This window comes from Myotis davidii, unplaced genomic scaffold (genome assembly GCF_000327345.1).
Source record: "Myotis davidii unplaced genomic scaffold, ASM32734v1 scaffold363, whole genome shotgun sequence".
Classification (NCBI taxonomy): domain Eukaryota; kingdom Metazoa; phylum Chordata; class Mammalia; order Chiroptera; family Vespertilionidae; genus Myotis; species Myotis davidii.
In genome coordinates, this window is record NW_006294069.1 from 236251 (window position 1) to 257223 (window position 20973).

The following is a 20973-nucleotide window of genomic DNA, read 5'->3' on the forward strand; positions in this document are numbered from 1 at the left end:
ATTGATTTTTACAGAAAGGCGGGGAAAGGGATAAAGTTAGAAATATCGATGAGAGAGAAACATCAATCATCTGCCTCCTGCATACCCCCTACTGGGGATCGAGCCCACAACTAAGGTACATGCCCTTGACTGGAATCGAGCCCAGGACCCTTCAGTCTGCAGGCCAATGCTCTATCCACTGAGCCAAACCGGTGAGGGCCATTGCTGTTATTAAGTTCATGATTCAGTGGAGATAGTTGATAATTTTTAAATAATTATAATACCAAGTAAATCAGTTTTACAATAGAGATATTAACCAGTTTTTCTTAAGTAGAAAAATTCCTCTCTCCTCTTCTCCCCCTAAAAAAAGGAGTTTGGGAGACTGATCTGAACTTAAAATTTTCACAGAATAAGATATTTTAATAGTCCTTCCTATATCAATCCATAGAGATCAATTACCTATAAGTAGAATAAATATATTTTCTTTATATGGCACACCCCCTACTGGGAATGAAGCATGCAGCACAGGGATGTGTCCAGACAGGGACCTCCTGGTTCATAGATTGACACTTAACCACTGAGCCATGTCAGCCGGGCAAATAAATATATCTTCAATATTTACAGTTGTATTCTTATTTTTCCATAAAATTTTAGGTAGCATCTGATTTCTCTTGGTGGGTCCATGCATAATAGAACATTCATTCCATAAATGTTACAAAGTGGGGACTGTGAACAAATGAATAAGGCACTATGGCAGATCTGATATCTTTTTTCAGCTTTATTGAGATATAATTGACATATAACAACATAATATCTGGACAGAGAAAGCAGATCCCTTAAAATGGACCACCAGTTTGTTTTGTCTCTTCCTAACTGCCATAAAAAGTACTCAGAAACAGACCTAGCCTGTTTGGCCCAAACAGACTGAAGGATCCTGGGTTCGATTCCAGTCAAGGGCACATACTGGTTTCAGGCTTGATTCCCCAGCCCTGATCAGGGCCCATGCAGGGGGCAACCAATCGGTGTGTCTCTCACATCAATGTTTCTCTCTGTCTTTCCTGCTCCTTTCCATTCTCTCTTTAAAAATATCAATGGGAAAATATCGGGTGAGAATTAACAAAAAAAGTACTCAGAAACAATTCTGATATTCCTCTCCTAGATTCATTCTTCTTCTAAGTTTTTGTTCTCTGTATATTTTGAATCCTCTCTGCCCTTCATAACTGTTCCTTTAATAACTCTGTCTTTAAAAATCTTCCAAAAGCTCTAGCCGGTTTGGCTCAGTGCATTAAGCGTCAGCCTGCGGACTCAGGGGTCCCAGGTTCGATTCTGGTCAAGGGCATGTACCTTGGTTGCGGGCACATCCCCAGTGTGGGGTGTGCAGGAGGCAGCTGGTCGATATTTCTCTCTCATCGATGTTTCTACCTCTCTATCCCTCTCCCTTCCTCTCTGTAAAAAATCAATAAAATATATTTTTAAAAAAACCTTCGGCAAAGATTAACTTCACTGGTGATGGCTAGGTAAGGTAAGGAAGTATCAATAGCTTGGCATATTGAGAGGTTTGTCCTTCCTTCAGACTGCTGTTTGTGGTTGTTTATACCACTGATAGTAATCTACTCTTGGTTTTAATGACACCATTCTTGCAGCTTTACAATAGAACAGACTGGAGTAAATTGCTTTCAAATTCTGTTGGGCAGAAGGACATTTGAAACCAGGTTGTCTGGACACAGAATTAAGTTTTTCACCGATAAGAAAGGGTGAGTGGGTCTAATTTGAGGGATCGTTGTCTATTGGAGAACGTGTTAAGATTTGTTGTATTGGCAAAAAGAAGCATGATGCAGTTTATATGACTTGTACATTCTTTATCCTTTGAATGGATTAAGAGGTGATTGGAGAATTTGCCTCTTCTTTTTATGAATTTAAAAAAAATTAGAGAAGTAAAATGTTTCTAAACTAGGTAGAGGCTCTTCTTTCAAATAGCTTTTTTTTTTAATGTTCAGAAAAAAAAACTAGTGACTATTCCAGTCATTTCATTTGATTTCTCTTCCTTCCTTGGGTTTGTGTATATGTGCATTTACTTTGGATGGTTATGATGGTGGGAGATTAGTAGTCACCAGGCTCTCCCATCTACATTTGACAGACACAGAGCTTGCCCTTGCTTCCTCCAGGGTACTTGGAGAAGAAGAGGTAAGGTTTGAAATAACATCATTTTCTGTAGAATGCTCTTTCTATTTTTTACATGTGTGTTTATAGCCTTAGTGACAAGGACTCAGCCAACAGAACCTCCTGGGCTATGTCAGAGTATATGGAATGATAGCTTTCCAGTTTTTTTCTGGTGTAGAATTGATTTTTTTTTAGTCAGTTTTAAATTTCAAATTAAAGGTAGTTTTAATTTTTTAATTTTTACCTTGAAAAGAAAAGGGAATTTGCCTTTGCCTGGGAAAGAGATTGTTGTATTCAAACATTTTAACAATGTGACCTTTCATTGCATTGATTGCTATAGAAAAGCACAGGCATGCTTCAGAAAAGGTCATTGATTCTAATTGAAGCACACATGGATTTTTTTCTAGCTGCAAAGGCGCCCATGGTTTTTGTTGCAAAGAAGATGATGAGATTTAGGGCTAACCATTTGTTACAAGAGAAAGCAATTCTCTCTGATGCATTGCTGTTTTTCTTTCACGTGGAAAGCATTGTTTGAAATCAACAATATCCATAAACCAGATTTTCATTATCCATGCTATTTAATGCCCTCATTTTTATTTCAAAGGCAGTTACATATCTGAGATCTAGGTTGAAATTTCCCTTCCCAGTGGACCAGATTTTTGGAACAACAACAACAAAAAATGTGAGGAAAGAGATACTATTAAATCTCAAATATTTATAGTTGTGAGATTTTCTTCTTTCAAACAGGAATGGCAGGATTTCAGAATTAATGCTTTTTCGGGGGTTAAGCATGTTTTAACTGCCATTCTTGGACTTTTCATGTAAGAGAATCTACATCTTGGGGAGCCAGACTTAAGGATCTGCTTACTACAATTCACTGTGTCCTTTTGGAAAAATCACCTAACTCATATTTATTCAAACATGTATCACACGAAGATGAAGACTTAAAAAAAAAAAAGAGAGATTGTAAAACTGTTGACCTATATGGGCACCTACTTAATAAATACTTAATATTGCAAGATTTCTTTTTCATAATCTGGCTTAGTGTTGGTTTCTGTCCAAGATTAAATGAAAGAAAGAATGAATCAGTTTTCATTATCTGAAGTCAGTAAAAACTATTTAGGAATTAAAATTGTGTTTTCAAAACTTCCCATATTTATTCTGTAGGAAATAATTCAAATACAACAGGCTCTTCATTTTCTTCTAAGCTAAATCAGTTAAATACCCTATTTTGCTATATGGAAGTTTTTTTGTTTTGTTTTGTTTTTTTTAAATATATTTTATTGATTTTTTACAGAGAAGAAGGGAGAAGGATAGAGAGCCAGAAACATCGATAGAGACCGATCAGCTGCCTCCTGCACGCCCCGCAGTGGGGATGTGCCCGCAACCAAGGTACATGCCCTTGACCGGAATCGACCTGGGACCCCTGAGTCCGCAGGCCGATGCTCTATCCACTGAGCCAAACCGGTTCGGCTATATGGAAGTTTTAACACATTAATAGTGTTTCATATATCAGTTGCTCATTGCACATAGAACATTAAATGTGTTGAAACTTCAGTTTCATTGAGCAGGCAAAGCAGCCTGCTATAGTTCTAAACTCCAGATGGTGAGCTTTTGAACCTGATAGTAGCTTTTTTACATAAGACCCTATCACAGATTGTCACACGAATATTGTTATTAAAGTACTTATTTAGCAGTGCTTTCTTATTAGAAAGCACCTTATCAATAGTAAGCATTTATTCCTAATCCTATATAATAAAAGCCCAGTGACCATAACGGCAGAACAACCACTCGACCAGTCACTATGAGGTGCACTGACCACCTCTCAGTCCCTCCCCTGGTGGGGGGCAGGCCTGGCGAGTGGGCGGAACAGCCAACCTCTTGGCTTCTCCCCTCAGCCCGCAGGCTCCGATGGCCAGATGGAAAACTGGGAACCTGGGGGGGGTGGGGGGGGGCGCGTCTGCCGGGGAAGATGGCCCTGGTCACAGGTTAGGCCTAGGGTCCAAATTTCGTGTGTTGGGCCTCTAGTAGTTTATAAATTCCTCCAGTTCTGATTAACTAGCTGTAATGTATCAGTTTTATTCTTTCCCTTTTGTCTGAGAGGATGGGAACGATCTAAGTCATAGACTGGTTTGCAAGCTTAAGCATGGGAGTGTGGAAAATTGGCCTTCAATGCATATTCTTAGTGCAGCAATTTTCAACCTTTGTCATCTCATGGCACACATAAACTAATTACTAAAATTCTGTGGCACACCAAAAAATATTTTTTTGCCCATCTGTCAAAAAATAGGTATAATTTTGATTCATTCACACTAGACAGTTATTGTTGTGTTGGCTGTTGTCGTTATTTTTTATTTGAAAATCTAAGGGAAATACATAGTCAGGTATTGCATGTTTTAAAAATTCTTATGGAACACCAGCGTGCCTCTTGCAGCACACTGGTTGAAAATCCCTGTCTTAGAGGGTTGTTCCGTTAGGTAACTGACAAGCATCTCCCTTTTTTCTCCTTACAAAGCCTTGGTGGCTCCTCCAATACATGTTCTTGGTATCATGCATTAGCAGTGTAAAATCAGTCTCCTTCTCCATTCCTTCTGCCTGCCATACTCTCACTATCCCTTATTTTTGCTGCTTGACAGTAGTATTGAGTTTAGTGATTTACTATGACATCATGAGACAGGAACTAAATCCTCATCCTCTTTATTTCAAAATCCTTATAATTGATTCAGGGCCTACCTAGCCTGCATATTCTTCTAGCTTGAGGTAATGAAAACAAAATCTGTTACAGTGGAACCGAGAACCAGACTGCCTAGATTTGAATCCCAACTTTGTCTCTTACTACCTGTGTGATCTTGGTTCAGTTCCCTGGTAAATAAAATGAGAATAATAATTGTACTTACTAATAGACTTACTAATATTTTGAGGCTTGAACTGGAATAGAAAGATGATAGATAGATAGATAGATAGATAGATAGATAGATAGATAGATAGATAGATAGAAACTGATCGATGTAGAGCTTAGTGAAGCATAGACAATAGGAATTCCTATGAACTTTCTGATACAGAGCATGTCAAACTCACCAACAGATGTCATTAGACTTCATCATAAACAATTGGATTTTCAGAATGGCCTATCAGTAACAAGCCTAGCCTGTTTATAGAGGGGATTTAAAAAACACACACACAGCCCTCACCACTTTGGCTCAGTGGATAGAGTGTTGGCCTGCAGACTGAAGGGTCCCAGGTTTGATTCCTGATCAAGGGCACATGCCCAGGATGCAGGCTCTATCCCTAGTGGGGGCTGTGTAGGAGGCAGCTGATCAATGATTTTTTTTTCTCTCTTATCGATGTTTCTCTCTCTCTCCCTCTCCCTTCTTCTCTGAAATCAATAAAAATATATTAAAACACAAACACAACATAAGATATGAACTCTTAATGAGGAATGGGTTATTACATAGAGAGGATTTAAAAAAACAAAATGAGAAAATACCAAGATGTAAACTGCTAATGAGGAATGGGTTGTTAACTCAGCATTTCATATTCCCTTACCTGGTCTCCTCTTCCCAGAAAATATATGTAATACACAACTTGTTAGCACCTCCAAGCTTTTCATTACCTTTACCAAACCTTTCTTATTAAAAGAGTATACATAATTTCCTCCTTCAGCCTGCCATCCCAAAAACCACTCCCCTTTCAAGCCCCATAGTAGCAGTCACATCCCCCAGTAGTGGTCCCTTCCTGGTTGCATAAAGATTACTTAGGGTTTAGTGTATTAGCAAATCCTGAGGTTGTTTTAAAGTCCAACTCACGGTTGGAATTCTTTTCACTGTGCTTCGAAGAGAGTCGCTATACATAGCTGGAACAACTTATTCACACCAGCTCTTTGAAACACCTGTGTTCCGGGTGAGGCCAAAAAATTCTAATACTTGAATCTAATCTTTTCACCTCTCCATTGAAAATAAATATCTTTCTAAAACTTCCCAGCTGGTGGGAATGAAATGCTGTCAGGCCTCCCAACTATTAGAGGGTAACATTGAATAACAACAAAGCCTCACCTAACTTGAGCTGCTGAAAAGACTCATAGCCCCATTATCATTCTCCTGAACTGCTTAACCTTCTGGTTAACCTTCCGATTATTAGCCTCTTGACATACTTAATACGGGTGTGAGAGTTTAAGAACACTCCTAGGAGTATTTATTTGATCTTTTTGTTATATCCCACTGTTCTGACTTTATTTTTTGAGATCGGTAGACACCAGGAAGCATGTGTTACGTGGAGACCCAGAGGTTTCAGAAGCCACTAAATATATTAGACCTGCCTTAATTGGAGGATATGTGGAAACAGTGGGGCTTTTAGCCACTTCATAGACCAGCTGAGTCTCCTGCTACCAACTCAATTTATTTGAGAGCAGTACTTTAGGGAACTTAATAGACCTACAGCACACTAACACAAACCTGTATTTTAGCAAGAGTACATTTATTTATACAGTACTTATTATGTCAGTTTGTTCTCTGAATACTGTATGAATGTCATTATTAAATATTAAGAACACTGAATTGTACAGTTGGTGATGGGTTTAATAATTATGTGTTTAATTGATAGTCTTTTCCTATCCTTGTTATATCCATTAGAGTTGCCAAGAGAGTCAGATGGTAGAAAATAGGATTGGGTCAAAGTGGCATTTTTCCAAAGGAAGTATGTCATTCTTCCGCCAAGCGAAGTTTTGTTTTGCATATGTGTATTTTTGTTGTTTTGAAAATATAAAATACTAATCAGTTATAGAATACCAATCTGATAGCTAATTTTCACCACCCTGGGCTCAAGACTTAAGATTACTAGCAGCCTTGGGTTATGCTTATATGCATGCATGCAAGTCCTTCTGTTGATCTCTTACCCCCACCTCCTCAGCCCCCCAACCCTCCCCGGCCATCCCGCTGTAGTTTGACAGTTTGTTCGAGGCAGTTCTGCCTCGGTATCTATTTTTGTTCATAAGTTTATACTGGTCTTTATTATCCATAAATGAGTGAGATCATGTGACAAAAAAAAAAAGATTACTAGCAGCCCTTTACCAAAACCAGGGGACCCCTGTGTGGAGGTTTACAGAGATCGCATAGAGATTAGCACTTTTATTTGCTCCCTTGAGTTTCCAGTCTGTCCAAGACCAACTCTAGGTCTCTTTCAAAAATATTATGCACTCGTCTAAGAAAAGAGTTCTTTGTCCTCATGAAGGAATGTGACTATCATGGACATACTGTTGGTTGGTGCCAATAAACCACATGAGATCCCATTAGTAAGTGAATAAAATTGTCCTCTTCAGCAGCGATATCCTTTTGAGATTGCCTGATCTTTCCTTTTAAGATCAGGAACTTAAAAGAACTTATTAAATTAGTTACCTGTTTTGTGTTTCTTTTTACTTACATTATTTTAGCTTTTTCCTGGGAGGAAGGAAGAAGTGTTGGGAAGAAATAAGAATGGTCAGTTTCAAAATATATATTAAAAAAATAAAAGAATAGTATGTGTAAGGCATGGACTTGGATATCGGGCAGTCCTGAGTTCAACTGTGAATCCCCTCTCACCACCCCCAACTTACTAGTTTTTTTACCTTGAAAAAGTTATTTGATGCTCTTCCCTGAGCCTCAGTTTCCTCAGTGATAATATTTTCCCTCAAAGAACTGTTACAAGGAATAAATTAATTAATGTGTGTAGGACATTTGGCACAGTGCCTAGCATTTTGATGTTTTATAAACTTACTATCCTTCCTCCCTCCAATAACAATGATGATAGCAGCTACCATGGAAGCCCTGTTCACCATATATGTGTGACGTTTGTATGTGATTCACATACAACATCTAACTTGCTAATGTCATCAAGCTAGTAAGTGGCAGAGTCAAGATTCTAACCTCGTGTGTGATTCCAAAACCTACACTCCCCTGCCTTTCACTGCCTAAATCCATTTAACTCCTCATTGTAAAATCAGCTTCCTGGCCTTCTCTCTTCTGAAGTAGAATTATTTCGTTCACCTTTTTCAGGTGTTTAATTAATCTTTTGAAAGACAGAGCACGGATTAAGAACAGAGCCTGGGCTCTGCCGCCATTTCTGCAGAATACTAGCTGTGATCTTTGGCTAGTTCCTTCGCCTCTCTAAACCTCTTCACTAGTTTGCATAGTGGCAATCATAATAGGATTTACTTCTTAGAGTAATTAGGAGTAGATGAAGCTAAATACATTTAAAGCTGGATTGCCTAACAGAAAACTCAGTAAATACCAGCTATTTTTCTTCTTGGTCAAACTTCTATGGCGATATACATTGAAATCTTTTTGCTTATTTTCTGTATTTGATTCTTACATATCAATCTCAGTCTTTTCTAACCTTTTGAATGTTGTCTTGCATTCATCCATCTTTTTCCTGTGTTGTCACCGAGTTAGCATGCTCTGTACACCCACTTGGTACCCAGTCAGTATTTATTGATGCTAATGATGATGATTAAACAAAGATGCAGTTGGCACCAGTCCTACAGCCTCTGAGACTGCTTGAGTAATCATGACTTTCTAAAAATAGAAAAGGACTCAATCATTTTACTCATAATTGAAGGTCAGAATTTGGTGTCAGCATTTGTTTCTCTGGTGATGGTGTAGCTTTTGTGCAGAATTACCTTTGACAGCTGGAGTAGTCAGGCTTTGTGGCAGAGGTTGATGATCATGCATTCTTAGATTACTTCCTAAAATAGATGCATCATCATAGAGGTGGGTCCGAACAGATATTGATCACAGTACAGATTGGTTTAAATTGGAGAAAGAGGTCAGGGGAAGCTTACCATTAAGTTGTAGTTTGCTACCAGGCTCTAGGTTAGTTTCCTACCTGCATTTCTAGCCCATAATTCTTTTTTGCATCAAAGAAAATTGTACAAAACTGTACAGTTACACTAAATACCCCTCTGGTTTCTCTGCCTTTCTGGTCTATCTAATATATTCCCACCTCATCTCTCCTCAGAAGAGTCCTTATTTTTGCTTTTTCCTCTTTCAAACTCTGTCCATGAACACATTTTCTTCCTCAGCAACCTTTGTAGGAGTCTAGCAGGTGTCCTGCATATTGTATTTGGGCACTATGCACCAACTCTGGTGAGCATTATTTTACAGTAAATATTGGTGCCTTATTTTAAAGAATGTAATGTCATCGAGGTTGGATTTATAACTCATTAGTGGTGATGTGCTTCCATAATTTTAGTATCCTACATTCTCTAAAAATCAATGGAAAAAATATCATCAGGTGAGGATTAAATAAATAAATAAAATAATTATTGATACTCAAAATGAGGACAATTATTTCCTTCAAATAACCTGCCACTTCTGAGAATTCGGTGAGATAATTTATATAAAGTGCTTGGAAAGTGCCTAGCACATAGTGAGATCTCAGTAAATGTTAATTGCCTTTTTTATTATTTCTCGTGTATGTTTTTTAAAATTTAAGGTGAACCATTTTAGAAAACCAAATGTAAGTATGTATGTGTTTTTATAGATATAAGTAAATTGCTCATTAGAACATACATATAATTTAGAAATTCAGTAAAAGTTGAAGAAATCATTATTGTTTCTTAAGATGTTTTACTAAAGGGTTAAATCTCTATTTACTGGAATTTAGCAATTCTAATAACTTAGAGATTTGTCTCTTTAAAGTAATATGTTTTGGTTGTGCTTCTTTTTTAATTTTATTTCTGGTGGCAGGTCTTACATATTCAATTCCAAAGCAATACCTAAGGGGCTATATGAGGTTAACCATAACGTTGTAATCTTTTTTTTTTTAATTTTTTTATTTATTGCTTTGAGAGAGAGAACAACACATCTATTTGTTGTTCCACTTATTTATTCCTTGATTGGTTGATTCTTGTATGTGCCCTGACGGGATCAAACCCGCAACCTGTTGTATTGGGACGATGCTCTAACCAACTGAGCTAACCAGCCAGGGCACATTGTTGTAGTCTTGGAATGGTTGTATTGTAATTGCTTGTTTAATTGTTCATCTCCCTTGTTAGGCTATAAACTCATTGAGGGCAGTGCATTTCCAGTGCCTAGAACAGTGTCTGCTATTCAGAGTATTTGTTGAAGAAAGAACAGAGTGACTTCCCATTTGAAAACACATGACAAAGGAGAAATGCTGAAAGCTGCCTCATGTAATGAAATGTTGAACTTCTGATTTTTTTCCTTGAAACCTGGTTTTTATAACAGGAAATAATGTCAGCCTCATGAATTTCATTTTCTCTTTTAATAGTAAACAAAGTGAGGCAAAATTTCATGGAAAGGGTCAAACCTCAGAATCTTTACAACCTAGGTTTAAGTCCAAGATCTGTGTCAGCAGCTTAACCTCTACCAACAGTGGAGAGTTCCAAATTAGGTATTATGTGAGGATTAGTCACATAGTAGCTTCAACAAAAAGTTAGCTTCCTTTTTCATTTTCTTCTCATATTACATAATTAAAAGTAATTCAGCTCTTCATTTCAAAGTAATCTCCATACTGTTATGTTATTTGGTTAAAAAAAAAAAATGGGACTGGTAGGCCAGCTTCTATGGGAAACAACTAGAGTAGCAGTCAGGAAACCTAAGGTAGTCCTGGCTTTTATTTATTAGTTTGTTTGTTTGCTTAATTTTTTTTTAATTTCAGAGAGGGAGGGAGAGAGAGAGAGAGACATCAGTGATGAAAGAGAATTATTGATCAGCTGCCTCCTGCACGCCCCCCACTGGGGACCCAGCCTGAAACCCAGGCATGTGCCCTGACTCGGAATCCATCCTTGACCTCCTGGTTCGTAGGTCGATGCTCAACCACTGAACCACACTAGCCAGGTAGTCCTGGCTTTTTACAGACTGGGAATGTGACCTTGGGTAAATCACCCAACTCTACCCTAAGTTTGTGTTTTTCATTAAGTGATATTCCCTAGTAATTAATAATATTTGAGAAAACAGAAAAAGGACTATTTTCTACCCTCTTTTAAAGAAGCTTCTAAAAGGTCAATATTACCTAGAAAAATTAACTATAAAACAACACAGAAACACTGTTTTTCTTAGGCACCTGAGGTATCAGAGCTGCCATGCCCCCACCCATACATTATAATTGTTCATTTGCATCATTCATTTGCATCACTCACTTTCCTGAAGCAAATTAGTACATTTTGAAATTCATATTTCATAGAGCTACTTAACTAATTGCTGCAATCAGCAGCAATTTATTATAGTAGAGCTGTTAAATCGCTCTGAGGTTGGCATACCATGTACAGTGTGTTTTTTATGGTCATTTTTTAATGATGAGTTTTAATAGGGAAAAATGGTTAATTTGTTAATATTCTCCTGAAAGCCTAACTTAGGTCCTGTGTTTTTTCTTTGCCCAGTGGTAACTTAAAAAGCCATGGCAAAGTCATTGACCCAGCCGGTGCACCAGCTGCCGGCGAGGCTGTCCCATTTAGAAGGACAGGAAAAGAGAAAGAGCACCCTGTTTTTACTCTTGTTTGGAGACCCTCATTAAATTACTCAGAAACAATAATCAGATAGCTGCTGTTCAAGTTAATGGCACCTCTGAGTCCCTGTCAAGAGAGCTTTATTTAATGTGCAACAGACCTGGAGTGATGCAGGTGCCTTTTCAGGCCCTCATTTAATTTAAGCTGCTTTTGTTGGCATGGCAACTAGTTGAGACATCTGGGAGACATTATGCTGGGGATTGAGACTTCAGAGGATTTCTGCTAGAGCAAAGCAGAAACCTTATTATAAAGTGATATGTGTGGCTTCTAAATTTCTGCACCTACATTGTTAAGTCTTCACATTCAGGAATTGTATTTTCCAGAGAAATAAATTTGTAAAAGGTCAGCCTGGTTGTTGACTTGTTTTCTGTGAAGAAAAAACTGCTTTACTTGAGGAGTGAAAAATATATTTCCAACTAAAACTTGACAAAACATAATCTCTGCTGAGTGGCTATTTTAATCAGTTTGTAAAAATTATACATTTAAAATACTTCAGTCTGTTATATTTAAAAGATACTAGTGGAGGGGAAAGAATATCTGCACAAAGGTAAACCAAATGATAAGTGTAGCCTGGCCTGTTTGACTCAGAGAATGAGCGTCAACCTATGAACCAGGAGGTTACGGTTCAATTCCCAGTCAGGGCACATGCCCTGGTTGTGGGCTCGATCCCCAGTAGAGGGCGTGCAGGAGTCAGCCAATCAATGATTCTCATCATTGATGTTTCTATCTCTTCCTTTCCCTTCCTCTCTGAAATTAATACAAATACAAATTAAAGACAATTATTTTTAAAATGGTAAAGATAGGCAGGGGCTCTTTGTGGTTTTGCCATAGACTTTCTGGTTAAAATAAGAGTTTATTAACTGACCCCCATTCTTTTCTCACCTAGTCTATCATCTCAAAAAGCAGAGATATGAAAGTAGCACTCTTAAACTCTCCTTTCTTAAATATTATAACAGGAAGTTGAATGAAAGGTTTTTCAAGTTCACTAATCCTGAGCACAGAGACATGGTGATCTAGTCATTTGTATTTAGCAGAGGGAATACCTGCTGGTTTATATTTTGGGAAATAAAATAAGGTTTTTTTGTGAGAGAAATTACGTACTTATGTATGTGGTCTTAATGAATAAGAATTGACTTATCATGCTCTATATTCATTTTGAACACTTTGCTTTTCAATTTTTTGCTATCTGGTAATACTTTGTGTTAGGTTGAACCATATGAAATTATTATTTTTGTTGGTCAAAAGTGGTCCCATATTGTCCCTTCAAATCCAGTAGGTCAACAACACCCTGATCTGGAAATAATGTTTTGTAAAAAATGGCAAATGAAATGTAAGCATTCTTTTCTGAAATGATTAATTATTTTTAAAATATCTGGTTAAACAGGATCATGCCAGCCAGACAATGTTGTCTTTTTTCCCTTTCTTTGAGAATGTAGTCACTGTCAGAAGAAAGCATATGACATTATTTTATACTTATTCTCTGTTTTTGGTTCTTGTATCAGTGTGTTTCTTTTATACATCAAAACAAGATTTTTCCAGTACCAGCACTATGAATGCAACCTGATAACTTGAAAATTAAGGTGTTTTCTCTCTGCCGCTTGCATGCATACCAAATGTGTCTACTGACAGTAAATATTCTGGCATCATAAGTTGGCTGCCAGTTTTGTGGATATGGGAGACAGAATAGAATAGAACCTGCTCTTCACTTCAATGCAAGAACTTTTCAATCCTGGCAGGAACAAAAAATTGTCAATTAACCCAGCAGACATGACTGACATTCCACAGTGCTTCATTCTCTATTTAGGATTTTTTTTTCCCCTGAATAAAACCTCAAGTGACAACACAATACGGTGATGGCAGTTGTGAAGTGTTTCTGGTTTTGTTTTGCTGCTTTGTTTTTTCCTTGTGTAATGTTTCTTTGTCTTTGTCACTTGAGATTCCTGGAACCAACTCAAGAATATTGGTACTTCTGATTAAGGCTTAATGGTACAAATAGAAGTTTTTTCCTGGCTCTATCCTATGATTAAGATGCTAGTAGGAAATTTTTTTCATTACGGGGTTAATATCCTTAATTTGTAAAGCACTCTTACAAATAAAAATTATCACCCCAGTAGAAAATTGAGTAAAGGACAAGAACAATTCTCTCTCTTTCTCTCTCTCTTTCTCTCTCTCTCTCTCTCTCTCTCTCTCTCTCTCTCTCTCTCTCTCTCTCTCTCTCTCTCTCTCTCTCTCTCTCTCTCTCTCTCTCTCTCTCTCTCTCTCTCTCTCACACACACACACACACACATTCACACTCTTTTCCTTTTTTTCTCTCATACTCATAGACCAACCTACTGCACTGCCAGTCATATAAAAGCATAGCATGTGCAATTATTTATAGTACATAATACTTGATAATAAACAATTGTGTTACTGGTTTATGTTTTTACTATGTTTTTATCATTGTTTTAGAGTGTATTCTTTCTACTTATAAAAAAAAATAATTTTGAAAAGTTGGCCATATTATGCCAGCAGCCTCATACATCTCATGTTTACCATGTCTTTTGATTGCACCATTTTCTCTTGTGCTTGATTTAATATTGTGTTGTTTTATTCATCATGGCCCCTAAACATACAAAACCTGCTAATGTTGCTAGTAACAGACTATGTTGAATTATTGACCTGGATATGAAATAAAAGTGACTCAGGACTACAAAGGTGGAAAATGAGGAAGGTTATTGGTCAGTCAAGCATGCCCCATTCCACCATAGGTACGATCTTGAAGAACAAAGTGATGGAAGTGTTGAAGGATCTGCTTCATTGAAGGCATCAAGACTAACAAAAAGTTGAGAGGAGCCTATATCAAACATGGAGAAACTTCTAATGACCTAGATTGATGACCAACACAGAAGCATATCCCTACAAACCCCATAACAATCATGGCCAAAGCAAAAAGTTTGTTTGCGATGTTGAAAGAAAAGGCTGAACTTGACTACAGTGTTGAATTTACTGCTAACTCTGGGTGGTTTAAGTGATTAAAGAATTGTTATTCATTACATCTTGTCAAAGTGATTGGTGAGTCTGCAAATGCTGATGTGAAGACAGGTGAAGAATTTTTGAAAATTCTAGATAAGTGATTGAGGAGGAAAATTACTTGCCAGAAGAAATACAGCTTATAAGCAAATCTATGATAGAAAAAAGCAATCAAGCAAACCACCATGGACATAGTTCTGAACCGAGTGACACTTTCTCAAGAAGAGCCTCAGGCAGTCCTTCAGTAGTTATTTTAGAAGACAGTGTTATCAAAGGAGATGACAGCTTCATGCATGTTACTGCCCCTGAAGAGTTTTCAATGAGATACGGTATAGAGTGGGAAATAGTGATATCAATTATTCTGATCAATATAGGTCTATGCCAGTGGTCGGCAAACTGCAGCTCACAAGCCACATGCGGCTCTTTGGCCCCTTGAGTGTGGCTCTTCCACAAAATACCACATGCGGGCATGCATGTACACTGCGATTGAAACTTCATGGCCCATGTACAGAAGTTGGTATTTTGTGGAAGAGCCACATTCAAGGGGCCAAAGAGCCACATGTGGCTTGCGAGCTGCAGTTTGCCAACCACTGGTCTAGGCTAATGTGTGTTCATGTCTTTGTTTTTAAAAAAATTTAAAAATTTTAAATAGAAGAGCTTATTCTATATAATATAACCCTAATATGCAAATTGACCAAACGGCAGATCGACTGGTCGCTATTATGCGCACTGACCACCAGGGGCAGATGCTCAATGCAGCAGCTGCCCCCTAGTGGTCAGTGCCCTCCCAGTAAGAAGCAGAGAGCAGGCAGACAGTGAGAAGCAAGAGGTCCCAGACTGCAAGAGGGCACAGGCCGGGCTGAGGGACCCCTCCCTGCCCCAGTGCACAAATGTCGTGCACTGGGCCTCTAGTCTAATACAAAGAAAAAATATTTGGTGCAGCTGTACAATGTGTTCGTGTTTTAAGCTAAGTGTTGTTACAATAGAGGTGAAAAGCTTAAAAAAATTAAGTTTATAAAGTAAAAAGTTATAGTAGGCTAAGGTTAATTTATTATTGAAGAAAGAAAAATATTTTTTGGTAAATTTAGTGTAGCCTTAGTGTCCATGATGTCCTAGGCCTTCCCATTGACTCATCACTGACTCACCCAGAGCAGTCCTGCAGCCTCCATGCATGTCCTATGCAGGTGTACCATTTTTTTTTATCTTTTATACCAGTGATGGCGAGCCTATGACGTGCATGTCAGAGGTGACATGCGAACTCATTTTTTTGGTTGATTTCTTTGTTAAATGGCATTTAAATATATAATATAAATATCAAAAATATGTCTTTGTTTTACTATGGTTGCAAATATCAAAAAATTTCTCTATGTGACATGGCACCAGAGTTAAGTTAGGGTTTTTCAAAATGCTGACACGCCGAGCTCAAAAGGTCCGCCATCACTGTTTTATACCATATTTTTACTGTACCCTTTCTCTGTTTAAATACACAAATACTTACCATTGTGTGACAGTTGCCAACAGTATTCGGTACATGCTGTAAAGGTTTGTAGCCTAGGAGCAGTAGGCTATCCCATATAGTCTAGGTATGTAGGAGGCTATTCCATCTAGGTTTGTGTAAGTACACTCTATGATGCTCGCACAAGGACGAAATCGCTTAATAATGCCTTTCTTAGAACGTATCCCCATCAATAAGTGATGCATGATTTTACTTAAATCAAAAAACTCAAAATGAGTTCTCAACTGCAGGCAGGCTAAGACATGAATCTGTTCTGTTCTAGATATACCAAAAGACCTTACCTTTGCAAGAGCTCTGAATTCCACATCTCCATTGCTCCACAGGCCCCCACCTTGGATCATCTGCTGTGTGTTCATTGAGCAAAACCCTGAGAATATAACAATATAAAGCATGGGAAGCTTAAAATTTAATGAGGAAGATATAAATATATAAAAATTAAACTGAGAATATAACAGAATATAAAGCATGGGAAGCTTAAAATTTTAATGAGGAAGATATAAATATATAAAAATTAAATAAGAGAATTTGTTAAGATTACATGACAACTTCAATTTGAACTAACCATTTTACACATTTTTAGGAGTACTATACTTAACAATAACAGTTGATAAGTAGGTCATCATCTTTTCCATTGGTGCCATGGTGACCTAGGGTGAGACCACCAACTCTCTCATTTGAAATAGACTCTAAGTCTGGTCTTCACACTCTTCCTGGCCTGGCTATCATTTAAAAATGTTTACCCTTATTTTTCTTTTTTATAATGCTGATTATAGGGACGTCACTTGGTTGTTCTGCTAACTTTTAAACAGTAAATTCTTAAAATTTTGCAATGTCTTCTGAAGGCTGGGTTCTCACCTCTAATATGCTGTCTAGAAGCTTTCTTTTCCTACGCTTTTATTAGCCTTAAAAATAGAAGTTATTCCTTTGACCTAGAGCCCACTTTGAGGGCATTGGGGGCTGAATTCTCTGAACTCTCCTTAACTTAATGCCTCAAGATATGTTGTCACAGAATTGATGCAGAGTGACCTACATAAAATTATCGTGTCTCCTCAACCACTCAGCTCAGATCATGTCAAAGTTTTTCTTTATCAGATTTTGCGAGGTAAGATTTTCTTCATGAAGAAAAAGATAGTGTCACTGTAAATGAAATGTTTTACTTTTCATTTGAACTTTAATCTGACTTTCCAAGGCTTTCTTTTTTCCTAAATACTTTTTTCCTTTTGACCAAGGTATATTTAATAATCTTTATACTTGATATTAAATAAGAGGCTTTTAAGGATAGCCAAATGGTTTTTATTTTTAATAATGGAGTAGAGTGTCCTAATTTATTAGGCAGTTGAGTAGGTCAATCTATACAGGTGAATAAGCAGGATGGTTTGTTAAGCAGCAGTGGTTTAGTAGGAGATGACTACCGATAAATTGAAAAGTCATTGTGTTCCCTATGGATGTCGTCCTTTCTTCAAGCCATTATTAGGTGGTCCTGATCAGAGTGTTGACTGAGTCCAACTCTAGGAAAACAAAATGATTATTAAAGTGAAAGCATGGAGAAGACTGATAGAAACAGCCAGCTAAATAATTCTCCATTCTGGCTTATTAAAGAGCAAGGACTTGATAGAGAAACGATTTGGGCTGACAGTGTTGGAATTTTCTCTGGCCATCAGGTGTGTCCTTCAGAATTTTTGCTATTACAAATTGAGAATTGTTTAAAGCTGACACAGCTTTCTGACCTAGAAAAATACTCCCCCACCTCCCACTGTCAAGATTCATAGAATTAAGACATTCTTTATAAAGATTGAAAAGCATCAGCCAAAAGGATGAAAACATATGCACAATATTAAAACTATTTTCTACTTTAATCACAGTATTAAAACCTTCTGTAGTTGTGTGTTGCTATTCAGCAGTGGGGGGAGAGGGAAGATATTGGATCTTTGTTATACTTGTAAAAAATGTGATTTGCTGTATTTTACTCAAAGGACAGCCTTAAAGCTATGACCTTTGTCTGGCAGTGCTAAAGCTCCCTGTCTTTTAAAGTGTAGTTAATTACCCTCTGGATTCTCCGAGGTAGAAAATACTGCCAACAAACATGGGCAAGTTTCTGAATTTTGTTGCATCTGTCCTGGGAAAGACTCCCTATTGGCAGATGGGAAGTATTTTGTTGGAGCATGCTCGGAATCACAGGTTGAGGGTCATTAATAGCAGAGCTCCAGTAGCCACACTTATGAGTAACTTAAGGATATTGGTCAGCATTAAGGCCAGAAAAGCTTATCTATCCACAAACCTAAATAATCTTTTAAATTATCTCTAGATTATGTAAACCTTTGATGACACTTTATTTTACTGTAGCAAAATTATATTTTTTTTGAGCTAAGACTAAGTCAAGCTTTTTAATCATGATCACTAAGCATTTAGTTAGGGAACCATTTAAAATCCTGTATTCTCTGTTTCTATGGTTTTCCCCAGATCAATGGTTGAGTAAAAGGAATTAAATATCTGCAATTAAATCTGCTTGTTATTTCAGGTTTGAAATATCTTCATTCAGCTGGCATTTTACATCGAGACATTAAGCCAGGGAATCTCCTTGTGAACAGCAACTGTGTTCTAAAGGTAGCTTTTCCATTTATTTCAGTATCTGAGAAAAAATCAGAATGTCAAGGCAGGTTTAAGAAAAACACGTTTTTCTGAAAGAAATCCTTATTTTTATTTTCATCACTTAACCAAAAATTAAAGAACCCAGTTTTCTCTAGTGATATCACTAGTCATGGCCGTAGTAACTAATTTATAGTATTGCCTCATGGTTTCTTCATGATATTTTGCATATGTTTTGGAAAACCTGAAATTGGAATTATAGTGGGACTAAAAAACAATAATAGAGGTAATTTCTTTTCAGATTATTCCATTGTTAAAGGAAGTATATATCGGAGGAAATATCGAAATACCAGTAAGGTTCTATTTATATGAAAATGAAGTATGACTTTTTTAAGAAGACTGTGTTTTTACACAGCTAACATTTTTATATGCTGTTAGAGGTAGCAAAGTAGGAAAGTGGAAGCATTTAAAAGCGAAAATACTAAGCTAGAAAGGGGTCAAGTATTTATTAATATACCGTATTCTCTTCTGAAGGAGAATTGCTTATGGGACTAATTATAGTTAGTAGCCCCAAATTTTCATATGTTAATTTCAGTTTTACTTATCACCCCTCCCCCATGTCTTTTGTTAGAATGACTCACAGAACCCACATATGTGCATTTCCCCACCACTAATAGAGATATATATTAGCAAAACTCCTAAAAAGCAAGAGATCCACCATATTTTTCCCCATCATAGGAATTACAGATAAGGGCCTTCCTGGAACTGTGCCATCTCTGTGTGAGAAAATTAAAATTCCACTTATTTTATGAGTAACTACAGTATTTATGGTGCTTCACCTACAATAAATATAAAATATTAACATTTTTGCTGATATATATGAAAAAAAATTTTTTTAAATGTTTTCTACTTTAATCGCCGAAACCGGTTTGGCTCAGTGGATAGAGCATCGGCCTGTGGACTGAAAGGTCCCAGGTTCGAATCTGGTCAAGGGCATGTACCTGGGTTGCGGGCACATCCCCAGTAGGAGATGTCCAAGAGGCAGCTGATCAATGTTTCTCTCTCATGGATGTTTCTAAATCTCTATCTCTCTCCCTTCCTCTTTGTAAAAAATCAATAAAATATATTTTTTTAAAAGAATGTTTTCTACTTTAATCAACAGAGGGGAGATGGGTGAAAAAGGTGAAGGGTATTAAGAGGTACAGATTCCCAAGTTAAAAATAAAAGTAATCCAGACTGTCATTATTGTTTAGCGGAGGAATAGATAAACTAAATATTAAAACCAAATATATAAATGAATTTCACTTTTTATTTAAGTGCTATCTTTCAACTGTAGGCCAGTTTTCTTTAAAAGCTGGTGTGTTATGCTGCTTTTGAATAAAAATTTTTCCTTCATACAGTTTCCAGAACTTTGTTCCTGTTTTGACCCTAGCTTAAAAACGTATTTTTCATATTTTCTCTGAAACCAGCTAATGTTGTAGTTTAGTCCTTTGTTTCCACAAAGAAATTAATTATTCCCAAAATCCCTTGAAGTAAATATTCCATCATAGGTCATTGGGTTCATTCCCCTGCCACCTATCCCCATAACCCATATAATTTAAAACCTTATAGTCAGGAATTCTTTGTTCTATTCAGACCAAATCAGTTTTATGACAACTTAGCCAGTTTCTTATTTCAGTTTCTGTTGGGAGAACTTCACAAAGCATTTTATGTTGACTCTGTCATGCTTGATGCCATTAACTGCTTGAGGTTCATTTTCTAAATTGTTATGATGTTGTAACCTCTGGCTACATGAATAAGTAACTAAAGGAAAATGTCATTTATGAATAAACAACACAAATTAAAATTTTTCTCTGCTCCCTTGACTTCTCTCAGTGGCCTACTTTTAAAAGCCAGAGTAGAATGCAGGCTCTCCTCAAATGTACAAATTCATCAATAATATTATGGTAAAATATTTCTTTTATTTTTTAAAAGTTTTTTTATTGATTTTTAGAGAGGGAGGAAGGGAGAGGAAGAAAAGAGAGAACGATGTGAAAGTGAAATGTGAGAGCAAAACATTGATTGACTGCCTCTTGCACACCCTCTACTGGGGAGCGAGTCTGAAACCCGGACATGTGCCCTGACCAGGAATCGAACTGGCCACCTCTCAGTGCACAGGACAACGCCCAACCAACTGAGCCACACTGGCTAGGGCTCCAGACTGATGTTTTTAACAAAAGAT

General features: G+C 37.2%; 1 protein-coding gene and 1 long non-coding RNA gene across 5 annotated transcripts in view; both read left to right on the forward strand.

The window, feature by feature from the left end:
* The window catches only part of LOC107183805, a 25456-nt gene extending 8856 nt beyond the window's left edge, over positions 1 to 16600 (forward strand). Inside the window, exons 2-3 of the long non-coding RNA XR_001514601.1 lie at positions 14389 to 14692; positions 16490 to 16600. This is a non-coding gene — a long non-coding RNA (uncharacterized LOC107183805). The remainder of the gene's footprint in view (positions 1 to 14388; positions 14693 to 16489) is intronic.
* The window catches only part of NLK (nemo-like kinase), a 133545-nt gene that overhangs the window by 86433 nt on the left and 26139 nt on the right, over positions 1 to 20973 (forward strand). For all 4 annotated transcript variants that reach the window (XR_001514599.1, XR_001514600.1, XM_015566713.1 and 1 more), the window contains exons 4-5: positions 17162 to 17268; positions 18685 to 18770. Coding sequence is in view for 2 of the 4 variants with exons in the window: in XM_015566713.1 (XP_015422199.1) it covers positions 17162 to 17268; positions 18685 to 18770 (193 nt within the window). In the remaining 2 variants the exon portion in view is untranslated. The remainder of the gene's footprint in view (positions 1 to 17161; positions 17269 to 18684; positions 18771 to 20973) is intronic.